At 45.9% G+C, this 16528-nt stretch overlaps 1 protein-coding gene across 1 annotated transcript in view; it reads right to left on the reverse strand.

The window, feature by feature from the left end:
• Positions 1-9396, reverse strand: part of LOC137417108 (globin-3) — a 30714-nt gene extending 21318 nt beyond the window's left edge. Inside the window, exon 1 of the mRNA XM_068102872.2 lies at positions 9035-9396. Within this exon, the coding sequence (XP_067958973.1) occupies positions 9035-9156 (122 nt within the window). The 5' untranslated portion in view covers positions 9157-9396. The remainder of the gene's footprint in view (positions 1-9034) is intronic.
• Between the last annotated feature and the right edge of the window lie 7132 nt (positions 9397-16528).

Here is a 16528-nt window from a genome sequence, read left to right on the forward strand (position 1 = left end):
TAAGGCTGCCCTGTGTAACTGCTTCTTCCTATCCTTGTAAATGCCCTTCTTTCGTTTCCTCTTCATTTCATGTACATAATAAATACCTGTTATTCATTTACTTTGGTTTCTTCTTCCCCCGATCGCTTTTGTCCTGTCTCCAATTGAGTACCTGTGGCGCGATTTTGGCCAACCGCTATAATCGGGTTAGTCTATTTGCTAACGGCTCGGATCGTGGATTGCTAAACCGCTCGGCAATTACCATCACATCCGCGGTTCGAGCAGGGACTCATTTCCCTGCTTTGCGGAGTGATTGGTGAAGGTATTTGGGAAATCCTTGACCAATCACCCTGGCCAATGTCATCCCGCAAAGGAGCGAGATAGTTCCAGGACTCGGATGGCCAGCTTAAAAGACGAGGGGATTAAACCCCCCCCTCGGTAAGGGGAGTGCCGAAACCGCGATCCATAACGATTGGTGTCGAGGAGTTGGGATTTGGACCCGAACCAAATTTTTAACATCTGAAAAAAAATTTGGTCGAAATTAAGAGCGGCCGAAATTTTGTTTAACATCCAAATTGAAATCGTGCCATGGATGATCAAGGCGATCGGGTGCCGGTAGGGGAGAATGAGGAGGTAGAGGCGACCCAGGACCCCAGGGAAGCAGTGGGAATAATGGAAGAGGAGAGCAAGGAGGATGCAGTCGAGGGGGTTGCAGGCGCACAAGATGGCAGCGCCTCACACGTGGTCGCGGCAGCCAAGCCCACGATGCCAGAGTTCATGCAATTACTCCTGGCACAATTCCAAGCATTCCTGAAAGAAAAGGGGGATAGAGCCACCCGGGAAAGGAAAGAATTGAAAAACGAGATACAAAAATGTGGGGAGAGCACACAAAAATGTGGGGAGAGCATGGATCGCATGTTGAGCGGGAAGAGCACATGGGTACACGATGAGGTAATGCGGCTTGAGGAGCGCAAGAAAAGCGAGGGTGAGCAAACCACAGCCGGGTGGACCGGAGTAGAGATCGCGACACGGGGTGTGAAAAACCCGACGGCCGCCGATTTGGACAAGGCAAATTCATGTGAGCCTGCGGTCGTCGAGGTGAATAAAGAAAAAGAAATAATCGAAATTGGGTTGGAAGAGACGCCGGCCGTAGAAAAGCACTCGCGGGGTAAAGGAATGGAAATTGTGCAAAGTCCATGCCTGCATCATGATGTCGTGCTGCATAACCCGAATAAAGATTTGCAGGTGGTGTTGGAGCGAGGAAGAAGAAGCGCCCAGGTGAGTCGGCCTGTATATTTTGCAGGAGAATGTTTGGCGCGAGAGGGTCTCTCGCGCGCTTGGGATCGAGACGACACCCGGGCGTTGGTGGAGGGTCCCTTGTGAGTGGTGTGAGTGGAAATGGCACGCTTGTGAGGAAAAAGTGTGCGTCGGAGAGTGAGTGTGTGACAGAGTATGGGAGTGACACCGGGTGCGAGGGCGAATGCACGTCGGAGTGTATGTGTGATGAGCGTGATACAGAGAGTGAGATGGATGAGGAGCGGGTGCGAGGAGGCACACCTGAGTTGGTTGTGGCGTGTGTGCGGGAGGGCACATCGGAGCGCGTGAGTGGGTGTGCAGGAGTGCACACCCGTGGTGAGTGTTACGGAGGATGTAACGGAGCAAAGGTGTGGAACGGAGTGTGTGATAACAGAGTGTGCGAATGGTGGAATGGATGCGCAAGAATGTGCACGAGTAGAATGCATGGGATGTACGAGAGGCGTTGGAGCGCCGGGTGTGGAGAGTGTAAAAGGGGTCGCGTATGCATGAGCATGCAAGTGAAGCATCGACGTTGACCGGGGCAGCGGTTAGGCCGACGTATAGCCGACGCGAGCCCTTGGTCCGTGCCGGGCTTTGTGTGCTGCGGGAGCCGGCGGGGATCGGTGTCGCGTCACTCCTGTTCGGGGCGTCATGCACGATTCGGGCTGGGCCCCGCCCCGCACGGTCGAGTCCACGCTTGGCCGGGCAAGGCGACCGGCCCGGTTCGAGGGGAGGTAGGAGGGGTCAGAACGACGCCCCCTTGTGGTGGCGGCGTTCCACCCGGGCAAGGCTGGCCCACCGCGCATGGGAGCGAAAGGCCCTGCATAGGGATGGTGCTTTAAACCTTGGCCCAACCAAACCTCCCCTGAATCGAATGCCGGGCGGACCCAACCGCAGGAGACCAAACCACCCATATTCATTGCTCGGCTTTGCGAAGCTGAGCTTTGAAAATGTAATGACGGACCAAGAGGCTCAGAATAATGGACGATTAGGGGTAGCAGCAAAAATGATTGGCAGTAATGTTTGGCAAATTTGATTGGGAAAATTTGATGGGCAAAATTTGATGGTATATGGTGTAAAGGGATGGTAAATCCACCATTCCTCACATCATAACCAGGGCACATGAGCATTAGGTTATGGGGTGGCTGTGCAAACTAGCCCGGGATGGTTAGGATAAAATGATAGAATTTAGAAAAATGACAATAGGTAACTGGAGATTTAAGTAGCGACTTTTGTACAGGTAGTAGGGGACATAGAATAGGTTAGATGGTTGTTAATGACGTGGTATGTGCTTAGTTTAAAGGGAAGATGGGGAGCACTAAGTTAGAGGGAAACCAGGTAGCCAGATGATGCAGTTGTGTGTGTAGTGAGAGTGATGAACTGAGGAATTGGTATGAAAGTGCACGGTAGTGCTGGTTATGAAATGAGGTAATGCTCGTGAATGATGTGTGTGTGTGAAAGTGAATGAGCAGAGCATTGTGGACATGTGAGTAATTGTGATTGTGCATTGTATTGAGCAAATGGTCCTGGAGGGAAGGAGGGTGCTAGTGCCACCAGTAGTCAGGTTCACTATATTTTTTCGTTCAAAATCATGGTAGATTAGCAAACCTATACATTTTTGGAAACGTTATTACATGGAAAATCAGAAAATCAATGTTTACATTTGCCAATGCCGACCAATTCGATTCGACCAATTCGACCAATCGACCAATTCCATTCGACCAATTCGACCATTCGACCAATCGCTTCGATTGACCATTCGACCAATTCGATCGATTCGATTTGATTCGATTCATCGAATTCGATTCGATCGACCATTCGACCAATTCGATTTGCCAATCAATTTGACCGACCTTTGCTTGTGTGGAACGGACTGTGAAAACGATGCGGACTATATTGTCGGATACGACACACAGGACAGTGATGACGAACTCTAAATGGCACATTCTGTAATCGTGTATGTTTGATGCCATTGACTGCCTGTGTATATTTTGTCATTGACTGCCTGTGTAGATGTGAAGTTATACTGACTGCATGTGTATATATGATTTTGCTGACTGCCTGTGTATGTTTGGTGATATGAATTATTGTGACACATTTTGATGTTATTAACTGCCTGTACAAAATGATAACATGTATTTGATTATGCAACTTATCGCGAATATAAAGACAGTATTTTGCAATTCAAAACCTTTGATTCGTGTCTTACCATTCCCCATAGCACTAATTTGATACTTTCATTGGATTCCTTGTCCCTGAAAATATAGGTTTAGTATATTTCAAAAAGGTTTTAGGGTAATTAGAGGCAGAAATAGAACAAAATATGTATTGTACAGTGGCCATTTTGAAAATCCAAAATGGCCGCCATACAGGTATCTCTCCAAATGTAAACATTGATTTTTAGTTTCCTTATGCTATAACCTTTCCAAAAATGTATAGGTTTGCTAATCTACCATGATTCTGAACGAAATATAATTTATTGACATCGTGAACCTGACTACAGGTGTGTGTGAGCACCAGGTATGCAAGTGGAATACAGGTGAATGGAGAATGGTTGTGTGGAATAGCTGGTATGGAATGCATGGAGTATGGAATAGATGGAATGGAGTATGGAATGGATGGTGTGGAGTGAGTAGTGTGGAATACGTGGAGTGGAGTGGTTGGTGCGAAAGGAGTGGATGGGGAAGATGGACCCGTTCACGAATACCCAGGGAGGGTAGTTTAAAAGTAGGTAGAGGGTATAGGTAAATTATGGTTGGATATTGGCATCTGTGGTGCGAGTAGTAGTAAAGAAGCGTGTGATTGGTGCATGAGTGAAGTGGAATGGGTGGGCGTGTGGCTGAATTCGTAGTTATGATCTTTGCCCACCATAGTTTCCCACCTGGTGTCCGGAGTAACAAATTTCCTTGGGGTTCCAACTGCATGCGGTCCGAATCCCTTGGGAGTTATGCTCGGAACGATGCCAGTTGGAGGCTATGGTCCTTGACCATGACATTACGTCACCAACTCCCTCGGAGCTTCAGCTGCATGCGGCTGCAGTTCCTTGGGGGTTGTGGTTGTTGCGTGACCATTTGTAGTTATGGGCACTCCGCCACTGTTAGTCTGTTGGCCAGGTGAGGCCGCAGGTAGGCTCTGGGAGCCAGTTAGAGATCAGGGGGTGAGAGAGCCAGGAGGGGCCTTCCCCAGTTTGGGGAGTTGTGTAGTTGTGAATGGGGCCCGAGGATCCGGAGGATGGACCCGGGTAGCCCAGTGCCAGAGAGGGCACCGAGTGGGGTAAGGGAGCCAGAGGGCCTTCCCCAGATAGGTTAGGGTGAGGAGCTAGGCAAGCTCGGGAGGCAACTGCAGTGGCGGAGGTGTGCAGATGAGCGGACCTGCTGGGAGCGCCACACGACCCAGCCTGGAAATTGTGCGTAGGCACAGGGTGAAGAATCGGGGGAGTGAGACCCCAAATTGGTGAGCACCACAGTTTGGTCAATGGGAGTTTGGTTCTTAGAACCACATAGTGTAAGATGGCCAATGGTTTGGCTGGGAAAGATCCCTGGTAGAGTAAAAGTGTTAAAGTCATTTGGAAGTATAGTTAGGATTGAAATCTCTTCGCACCATCTGCATCCACTCACCTGAGGTGATGACAGGACTCCACACCACTGATTTTTAAAATGTTTGGAATGGTAAGACGCATCTCGACGTGGGTGAGACATTGGGGTAATTCCATCCCTTCCTTCTTGGGAGGGATTGGTAATATATTTGGTTTAGGTGGGAGTAACAAAAATTGGGATTGGTAACCAATTTGGATTAGGGAGGATATGGGGAAGACGAGACGTTAGTAACGAATTTGTAAATGTGTAGAATTTTGTAAATACGGGGTAAGGGCAAGGATAGGGTGGGTGACGGGGGGGGGGGGGGGGGTGACGTACAGTAGGGATGAGCTTTCTCCGCTCGCTCCCATGCACACCTCACCTTGCATTACCTTGTATTAATGTGTACCCTTGCGACATTGCCCCGATGCTTGCTGTGCCCTTCCTTCCCCACTCACGGCTTGTTCTTTTGGGTCTGGGGGGAGTGCGCAGGTAGCCGCAGTTGTGTGCCAGAACCGCCGCTGCACAGCCTGCCTGGACCGGTACACCACCTTATGGACCGCACGACTTGCGGCCATTTTGATATGGACCATGGTTCTGTGGCTAAGCACCACACTTATGGACCCACGTGTTGGGGCCTGGCCCCTCTGCTGGGACCGGCCATGATGGCCTGAAAAAAAGCTTGCTTGCAGACCACGGTGAGGTGGCCCCTATGCCATACAGGTGGACCACCCTTAGCTGGCCCCTGCTGGTCATAAATAAAAAGTGGACGCGTTGTGTGCCCTTTTTGTTACTTTCAAATAGGCAGCAAGCCACAAGAACAAGTCAACATCAAGAAACATCGGACCAGCAGAGCAGGGGAAGCAAGAAACAAGGTCATCAGTTTGTTTATTGTTGAAATGTGTGAAATGAGCACTGGATGGTGCTTTGTGTGTTTTATGGTGCTTTGGTGCTTTTTGGTGCTTTGGCGCTTTGGTGAATTGTAATGCTCTTGTGCTCGGGGGTGCACTGCAATATGAATTGTGCATCCCCGGGCATGTGGGTATGGTGTATCGGTACAGTGCAGTGCATGCTCCTTCCTCTTGCAAAACATCTTTTTTTTGTCTCCCAAAATGACAGGTCCTGGGTTCGCATTGTAAATACCAAATAGTGTCTTGTAAATGATGCTCCCCACCATATGTGTTTAGTTTGGAAATAATTCCGTGATTCGGTTATTCTGTGGGCATGAGTCTGTTAGGTAGGATGCAACGTAGCAGGCGGGACATACGTCGTTGTTTTAAAACTGTCACACTCAAGGGTAAGGTTAATAGTAGAGGGTTACTACACCTGAGTGTCACATTAAGTAAAGTTATTTCGGGCCGGGACGGCCCTGGAGGAGAGAAGGGTGCTGTGTTACGGTTTTTAGAACCTTCACTTTGTAAATTTTAGTAAATGTTCCCTTATAAATGATCCCCTGTAAATATCCCCATTATTTGGCTTTATTAAAGATCGCACCCTAGTTAGTCCATGTACAATACGTAGAGTACCATAGGACCTCTCTGTAGTTATTTCATTATTATGTGTTTCAGTTAAGGATCTGTTCCCATTATTTGAATCTGCGTTGCATTAATCAAATAAGATAGGCCCCCTTCAATTTCCCCAATCATCTCTCCCGCTCTTCAAAGTGCAGAGAGAGCGGTAGGGCAGCGTTCGCTGCCCCTTGTCTTGATTCGATTGCTTGCCCCAAGCCGCCATTGAACATGCGGTCTCAGGCCGAGGAAAAAGGGGGCGGGACACAAGAACAAGGTGTGGCACGTCAACTCACCAGCAGAGGTGGAGCCAGCGAGCCCTTACCAGCCAACCAGGGCTGATGCCATCACGGCGTGGCTCTATGAAGCACGCATTGATCTTGAAGTGCGTAATATAAGCGCCAGCGTGAGCCATTTTACAGAGTCTACTTGGGTTGGAGACGGCGCTTGGTGGGGTCTGGCTGAGATGAGGCTGCGCAGAGCTCTTTGACGAACTGCTTCGGAAAGCCTCTACCGCATGAAACTAATATGTGCAGCTGCCGCCGGGTTTCACCTCAAGCCCGGAGCATGGACTGGAGCCAACCTCGACGCTGTGCATTTGCCCGGACCTTCCTGCCCTGCCATCGGCTTGGACCTTCTCCTCCTTCCTACCATTCCTGCCTGCCAATCCCTATTCGTGTGAGTCGGTTTGTTCTGTCTGGGGTATAATATAAGACTGTTTAAGGCTGCCCTGTGTACCTGCTTCTTCCTATCCTTGTAAATGCCCTTCTTTCGTTTCCTCTTCATTTCATGTACATAATTAATAAATACCTGTTATTCCTTTACTTTGGTTTCTTCTTCCCCCGATCGCTTTTGTCCTGTCTCCAATTGAGTACCTGTGGCGCGATTTTGGCCAACCGCTATAATCGGGTTAGTCTATTTGCTAACGGCTCGGATTGTGGATTGCTAAACCGCTCGGCAATTACCATCACATCCGCGGTTCGAGCAGGGACTCATTTCCCTGCTTTGCGGAGAGATTGGTGAAGGTATTTGGGAAATCCTTGACCAATCACCCTGGCCAATCTCATCCCACAAAGGAGCGAGATAGTTCCAGGACTCGGACGGCCAGCTTAAAAGACGAGGGGATTAAGCTCCCCCCCCCCCCCCTCGGTAAGGGGAGTGCCGAAACCGAGATCCATAACAATACATATACTAGAAAACAGGAGTGTCTGTCCGTCTGTCCGTCCCCAATATACTGCCTCAGTTTTGTGGTGAGCCCAACCAAACCTTCTGTGGAACGTTTTGGGGTCCCAGTAGATGTTGTAAGGTAGGTAGGAGGTTTCATAAATTCCTCCATAAAATTATGATTTTCAAATCGACTCGATACGAACCTGCCCCGAATCCGGAAGTGAACATTTGACGATAATGAGCTGGTTTGATAAATCTCTCAATACAATCGTGATTTAACACAGTGTTTTGTTATTGTATCAATTAATGATTTGAGTTATGCTGTTTGGAATCGAGTGAATACAATTGTGATTTTGAATTTCCAACCACATATACACATACATACATACATATATATATATATATATCTATATATATATATATATATATATATATATATATATATATATATATATATATATATATACACACACAAATTGATTCCTCCCTTGCTCTTCTAGCCGAAGAAAGCTGCATAACTGCAACCATGAAGGCTACACAAGGTAGGCCTAAGCCTTTTGCTGTTTCAAACTCTTCCCAGAGTCCCTGCACAGCTGTAACGACATTTACACATAGTACACACAAGAGAAACCCAAATCCATACACCCCCTCGGCTGCCAGACCGGTTTCATCACTAATTAGCGAGTCTTCATTGACAGCATAGACAGGAACACGTACCATCGAGGTTGCCAAGCATGTACCACATGAAAACGTTGAACAGTCAACCTGAAGATAAAAAAAACAAATACCTCACCCACATATCTCATGTGAAAGGAGGGAATAACCAATCAGCTCTCACCTAATCAATTACCCCAGGTGGCTGGGATTATATAACCACATTGATTCCTCCCATGCTCTTCTTGCCGATTTCGCAAGTAATGAAAGATAATTCAAATAAAAAGGAAAGATAATGAGAGAAAAGTCGGAGAAAAGGGGAAGCAGACATATAAGAGGAAAAGTAGGGCAGGGGAGTGGTGAGGAAAAGGAGTAGTACTAATCAGATAAGATATATAAAATGAACCAGGTGTGTGGGTTCAAATCTCGACCCAGCTAGGATCTGTCACCCTGGAGTTTCGCAGGCAGGGTGAGGCATCAATATGTGTGCCCTTGACCAGAAAATGAATTTAAATTGGATATCTTGTCTGCTATCATTAGCTGGTGGATGTTAAAGATTACATGATGTCCGTCACGAAGAGTATAAGTGAGTTATCACTGGTACCCTGAACAAATGACAAATTCCTGCGGTATTTGTACCACCGATAGCAAAGTGTAACCAGGTTAGTGTGGCACCATCCAGGTTCGAGTCTAATTGATAATTAATCTATGTTGTCGCTTTTAAAAGGAGGGAATACAGTAAATCTTGCATAAACCAACGATGAAGTCGATGCTATACATATGAAAGACAAATCAATGCTTGACATAATCTCAGGAAACCTGCACGCCAGAACGGAGCTTCATTAAATAACCTACCGGGCCAACATCTTGGTGCCATTCTCTTTTGCCTGTCCGTACAGGATGGTCCAGGTAGAGGTTAATGCATCCTTCTCAGCTGCGTCCAGCACCGGCCAGTCTCCAGAATCCACAATGCCCATTCTGTTGTCTTTTTTTAGTTTTTCGATTCGCGACAAGTGTGAAGTAGTAGAGCGTGCCTCACAGCTGCTATTACTGTTTTCTCCTTTTATAAGATTGGCATATTCAGCACAGGGGCATCAGGAGGCCACAGTTTCCATGCGAAGACCTTGGGGCATTACCCATTATGGTCCTTTCACCTTTGTGAGTCACTAAATTTAGCATTCACAAGTAGTGAAGATTGAAACCACATAACCACAGTCACATACCTTTACTCAATGACACATGGGAGGGGCCATTATTACTCCATGGTTGTTGTTGTTGTTGTTGTTGTTGTTGTTTTTCTCAAGGATATCATTTTTTTTGATCTATCCTTCCAGATTATACTCAAGTGAACATTTATAAAGACATGTGCAAAATTTTAACGTGATGTCTCTATTTGGATACGACCACAGTTTCCATTTTACCACGAACTCCCATCTTGCACACACTCAAGGTCGTTTTGACCCCTGGTTATTTTATTTTATTTATTTTACGATGCCAGTCTTTATAGATCTAGCCTTAAAGATTATCCTCAAATGGGTTTTTGGAATGAAATATAATGCCCCCCCCTCCCCCTACTCCCAAATTCATTCTGTTATATTTTTTGAGCCAGCGAATGTTTTTGTTTTTTGTGCTATTTTACTTAAGTTAAAAACTTTGTCTGAGTTTTATTAGTGAGTAGCAAAACAAGGTGTCTAGCAGATTTTTCATCGAGAAAGTTCGTGACTCATTAATCCAATGATAGCACCGTGTACAGAGGTTGTCAGCCTGAAGAGCTCCTGCAAACAACCATGGCCTTTGCAGGAGAGCTTCTGCAGATATCCATGGCCTTTGCAGGATAGCTTCTTCAGACATCCATGGCCTTTGCAGGAGAGCTTCTGCAGATATCCATGGCCTTTGCAGGATAGCTTCTTCAGACATCCATGGCCTTTGCAGGAGAGCTTCTGCAGACATACATGGCCTTTGCATGAGACCTTCTGCAGACATACATGGCCTTTGCAGGAGAGCATCTGCAGACATACATGGCCTTTGCAGAATAGCTTCTGCAGACATCCATGGCCTTTGCAGGAGAGCTTCTGCAGACATCCATGGCCTTTGCAGGAGAGCTTCTGCAGACATCCATGGCCTTTGCAGGAGAGCATCTGCAGACATACATGGCCTTTGCAGAATAGCTTCTGCAGACATCCATGGCCTTTGCAGGAGAGCTTCTGCAGACATCCATGGCCTTTGCAGGAGAGCTTCTGCAGACATCCATGGCCTTTGCAGGAGAGCTTCTGCAGACATCCATGGCCTTTGCAGGAGAGCTTCTGCAGATATCCATGGCCTTTGCAGAAGAGCTTCTGCAGACATCCATGGCCTTGGCAGGAGAGCTTCTGCATACATTCATGATACTTACAGGAGTGTTACTGTAGACATCCATGGCCTTTGCAGTATAGCTTCTGCAGACATCCATGGCCTTTGCAGGAGAGCTTCTGCAGACATCCATGGCCTTTGCAGGAGAGCTTCTGCAGACATCCATGGCCTTTGCATGAGGGCTTCTTCAGACATCCATGGCCTTTGCAGTAGAGCTTCTGCAGTCATCCATGGGCTTTGCAGGAGAGCTTCTGCATACATTCATGATACTTACAGGAGTGTTACTGCAGACATCCATGGCCTTTGCATGAGGGCTTCTTCAGACATCCATGGCCTTTGCAGGAGAGCTTCTGCACATATCCATGCTGTTTGCAGGATAGCTTCTGCAGTAATTCATGGTATTTACTGGAGAGCATCTGCAGACATCCATGGCCTTTGCATGAGAGCTTCTGCACATATCCATGCTATTTGCAGGATAGCTTCTGCAGTAATTCATGGTATTTACTGGAGAGCATCTGCAGACATCCATGGCCTTTGCATGAGGGCTTCTTCAGACATCCATGGCCTTTTCAGGAGGGCTTCTGCAGACATCCATGGCCTTTGCATGAGGGCTTCTTCAGACATCCATGGCCTTTGCAGTAGAGCTTCTGCAGTCATCCATGGGCTTTGCAGGAGAGTTTCTGCATACATTCATGATACTTACAGGAGTGTTACTGCAGACATCCATGGCCTTTGCAGGAGAGCTTTTGTATATATCCATGGCCTTTGTAGGAGAGCTTCTGCAGACATCCATGCTATTTACAGGAGTGCTTCTGCATATATCCATGGGTTCCAATATTGTGGGAACTATTTGCATCACCAGTTGGGGCTCAGGAATCATTGAAAATTGACAACGATTTCCACTAAAGTGTGCCTTTGGTGGAGGAATTTGTTGGGTAAAAAACGTCACTGAAGTATGGTACCTTTTGCAAAAAAAAAAACATTCAGGGAATTTCAGCAATTATGACTGCCATACTCAGCTGAGCTATTTATGTAACTGAACTTGGATTAAAAGGCAATGTTACAATGGGCAGCTGTGTGCCAAAAAAGAACAAAACTCATCCTGCTGAGCACAGTGCACTACAATGTCTGTGGGGCCACAAGTGAAGCAAGAAACAAGTGTCACCACGTGTTACAAAAGAGGAATTGAGGTCATGGATCAAAGTATTCCAATGCACTCCTGCACACATTGGATAGGAAGATGGATAGTTCTAATGTAGAACACTTTCACAGATGTTCCGGTGCATCGATTTCACACTTTTTCTGTAGGTTGCCCCCAGATTACCACTCTCTGGTGGCACATGACAAATGGAGTGAAGTGGTGGCACGGCACAGGAAATTAAGGACTAGAAACCAGCTGAAGCTTCATAGCACTGTACAGTGAACAATGGAACTGCATGGAACTATGCCCAGCGAACACAACAGCATTGGCATTTGGTCAATTGGTAACAAGCGAAATGTTGACGTCAGGGCAACGTTGCTTTTTGACTTTAGCCCAACGACGGGGCTGACGTTGCCCTGACATTGGAATTTGGTCATTGTCATGCAGGAATGGTGGACGGGACGCCAGTTTAACACCCATCCAAGGAATGGATTCCGATTGGTGTGTAGACCAGTGACTGTTAGCCGATACACCGCCCATGTGTAAGTACGTCCTATTTTCTCCAAATTCTCCTCAGGTGAGCATTAGACAATGCTAAGGACCCTTCGGAATAGGTTTATGCATCAAATAAAGGTCACAATTAGGCCATCAGGGTGTCGATCGCAATATCACGTCACACTTGAAGCCATGGCTGGGAGAAATCAGATATTAGGCCTCAAGATATGTTATTTTAAAAATCGATATATCGTCTACATGTAATGTCATCATGGCAAGAAAAATCAGACATGCAATGGGATTCACCATTCATGCGTAAAAACTCTTTTAAACACCTTTATTAGCTGACGATCATTGCCACTTACCTCGGAGGCCTAGCAGGTCGGGACAGCTCTAATTCGTTCATCTGTGGGGGACTCAATAAGCATAGAATGCCTCAAGCATGTCGGGTTTCCTCCAAAGTTCTTCCCATTTATTAGCGACTAGTAAATAGCTTGTCAAAAATGACTGGTTGGAACAGTTTTTGACGGTACAGCCTCGTGAGCATGCCAAAGCCTGAAGCCTGAGCCTAGTGTTAGGTTTGCTTATATCTTCTTCATTTATTAGACATCCTATAGACGTAAAGAACACTCGGTTTACTCTGCGTGCATTGCACATCATGTGCAGCAAATTTCACCTCCCTGTGCTTTGTATTTATTGTGATTAAATAAAATACCGCTTCTGTACACTGACCTTGAGACTCGGTTTGCAAGCCACTGTTTATAATTCGAAGGTAAGAGACATAATTACTCTTCTTTTGGATCTTCGGAGTCCTCGGGGTCTTTTTGGGTGCTCAGGGTCTTTTGCGTCCTCTGGATATTTTGGGTCCTCTGGGTCCTCTGGGTCTTTTGGGTCTTCTGGGTCTTTAAGGGTATTTGGGATATTTTGGTTCTTTGGGGTATTTTGCGTCTTTGGTGTATTTTGGGTATTTGAGGTATTTTGGGTCTTCGGGATCTTTTCGGTCTTATTGGTCTTTTCAATATTTTTGGTCTTCAGGGTTTTTTGTGATCATCGAGATCTTTAACGGTCTTTGGGATATTTTGGGGGGTTTTAGGGTCTTCAAGGGTCCTCTGGGTCTTTGGGGTCTTCAGGGTATTTGTGGCCTTTTGGGTCTTTAATGGTCTTTGGGGAATTTTGTGTCTTCAGGGTCTTTTCGTTTTTTTGTGGTATTTTGGGTCTGTAATGGTCTTGGAATATTTTGGGTCTTTAAGGGTCTTTGCGATATTTTGGGTCTTCGGGGTATTTAAGGGTATTATGTGTCTTTTAGGTCTTTGGGGTGTTTTGGGTCGTCGTGGTCTTTTGGGTCTTTAAGTGTCTTGGTTTATTTTGAGTCATTTGGGTCCTTGGACCGAGGTCTTTATGGGTCTTTGTGTTATTTTGGGTCGTTGGGCTCTTCTGGGTCCTTGGGGTCTTTTGGATCATTGGGGGTCGTTTGTGTCTTTTGGATCCTCGGGGTCGTTTGGGTCTTTTAGATCCTTTGGGTCTTCTGGGGCCTTTTGGGTCTTTGGGATCTTTCAGGGTATTTGGGGTATTTTGGATCCTCAGGGTATTTTGGGTCTTCAGAGTCCTTGGGCTCTTCTGGGCCCTTGTGGTCTTCTGGGTCCTTGGGGTATTTTGGGTCCTTGGAGTCTTTTTGGTTTTTCAACCGGTGGGCACACAGTCATGTTGAAAGATTGCCCATTCATTAAAACCCCACCCAAATCCCCCCAAAAGCGCCACTCAAAGCCTTTAAAACCTACCATTACGAAGGGGAACAGACATCACACAAACACACAAATATACAAATACACAAACACACACACATACACATTTTGTTTTATATGGTAGATTGTTTAAAATGGTAATTGTGCATTGGACAGAATTGACTGAATAGTTTTCGGTTATATATTTTTTGCTCCTGTAGGTGTACCCCACAGCATGCCACAATCAGCTATTTATACACCTTAACACGATGTTTGTCCAAGGCACAAACCCCCTTTGGGGAGAAGGGGGTGGGGCAAAATCAAGTCGTCACAGCCTCGGACATTGAACCTCTCATCCCATTGGCAAGATTGGTTGAGATTGGATATGTAATGTATCACAATCAGACAGACACCAAATTACGTATTGTCGCGTTCCTGGCAATTAAAATCTTTCCAAGGAACGGATAGCCGAACAAGCTGTTACTCCGAAGTGTTCAGTTAAAATGTATGATGGAGTTAATACACGGGGGGTGGGGGGGTGATGGGGGAGGGGACAAGGAGGAGGATGATGGAGAGCACTTACCTGCACAGATCCCACTGGCAGTCTCCAAACCCTGCAGAGAATAACTCAAACCGAGGCGAGATTAAAATGTACAAAAATGCCGGCTTTATTAAACGGGATGCCGGTAATACAAAATAAAATGCATGATCTATCTATAATTCCAGTAATCTCTGTGTGTGTGTGTGTTTGTCTGTGTGTCTGTGACCGCTGTTTCTCGACAACCACGGGTCCGATATACTTTAAACTTGCCAGGTATATTGCTGGGGACCCGAGGATGTGCCTTTTCAAGGTTTCATATTAATCGGACAAGTAGTTACCGAGCTATGGCGATTTCTTTACCAAACTCCGCAAGCCGTTCGCTTTGGACCAAACCATTTCATGTAAATAGAGGGGGGGGATTGTCACCGTACTCGCAAGCCGTTCGCTTTGGACCAAACCATTTCATGTAAATAGAGGGGGGGGGATATAATTTTAGATATATATATAGTACGGGCATGCCCTAGTAATAAATAATGTTCCTAAATGGGACGTCCCCACAGACAGACACAAACACAGACGAAGGATAAAATAAATGCAATCAAAAAGAATAAGTGTGAGGTTGGCATTTATCTGCGCGCGGCTTGAACCTCGTCAGGAATTGTCCGCCCTTGGCGGGAAATGCATGCCGGTTGGTTTTTGTGCTCGTGAAGAAAACCAACCCGATAATAAAGCAAATAACTAAACAAGAAACCCCTCGCGATGCACCCACAGCGAGAAAGGCCACAAGAAGAACAACCACGAGAAGACCAAAATGTCTGCTGCTTCAATCGTGCCAAACTCAGAGCCGGAGAGTCCAGAGAAGAGTAATAAGTGACCTTTCGCTATCAAAACCAGGACGAGAAGGCACAAGGAGGGAAATGTTGGTCAGAGCGTTCTTTTAACGTCCAGGTCTGATGTCATCTGTCTTGCTTTTCCAATCAGCGAGTTGCTTCTTACTCGTCCTTGTGTCAATCAAAACCATGACAAATCACGACTCCTCGGGGCGTGGCCTCAGCCTGCCTGTTCTATGTGTGCCTCCCAAATCGGAGTTGTCAGCGATAGGGCTCAATGTCCTGGCTTCCGGTAGGTTTCATTATTAATTAGTGCCATTAAATGTGCGATTCTAACGTGTCTAATGCGGTGCCATAAGGGACATAGGGATAAATCACAGAGGGAACAACATACAAGGAATTAATTAACCCTTGTTCCCTAGGCTAGTTAACATGCCCCACTCCTCGTAATGGGGATGAAGATACACCTTAATCTGAACACACGGTCTACCGGATCCCTACTTATTACATTGTGGTTCTTTTTCTTCATGAAAATCGGAGCACACTAATCTATACAAATCTACCTGGTCTAAAGTAATCACTGCATAACCCCTACAAACGTAACAGTATTTTAGTATGATAGACTTTTAGTATTATTTTATTTTTAGTATTATTTCGTATTTTTAGTCTTTAGTATTTTATTATTTTTATTTAGTATTTTTAGTATTAGTATATTTAATATTTTTTGGTATTTTACTTTTAGTATGATTTTAGTATGATACTCTTTGGTATTTACTTTAATTATTTACTTTATGGACATACCCTTTGTCGTGTTAATCAGTAAAATCAATGCTTTGCAAAGTTATCAAGGACACATGTAAAATAATCTGGTGTGGCGGATAGTTGTGTGGTGTTCTGGGACAGAATGTAATTTACAAATAAATGGATGGAAGGATTTACTCAACGAAAAGTCATTGATTGCAAATGAAAGGTCAACATGGTCTGATGGGTAAAGGTCTGAAAAGGTGTAAAGGTCAAAAGGTGTAAAGGGTCTACAGGGTCTTGGGGTTCTAAGGGTTCTAATGGGGTATATAGGGTCCACATGGTCTTATGGGTCTAAGGGTTCTAACGGGGTATGTAGGGTCCACAGCGTCTTATGGGTCTTAGGATATATGGGTCCAAAAGGGTATAATGGGGTCGATGGGGGGTCTATACGGTCAATAAGGTCTACAGGGGGCTAATGGATTTTATATGGTCTTGAGGGTCTTAGATGTGAAAGGGGCTTGAGGACCT

This window comes from Myxine glutinosa, chromosome 10 (assembly GCF_964187855.1).
Source record: "Myxine glutinosa chromosome 10, kmMyxGlut1.1, whole genome shotgun sequence".
Taxonomy (NCBI): Eukaryota; Metazoa; Chordata; class Myxini; order Myxiniformes; family Myxinidae; genus Myxine; species Myxine glutinosa.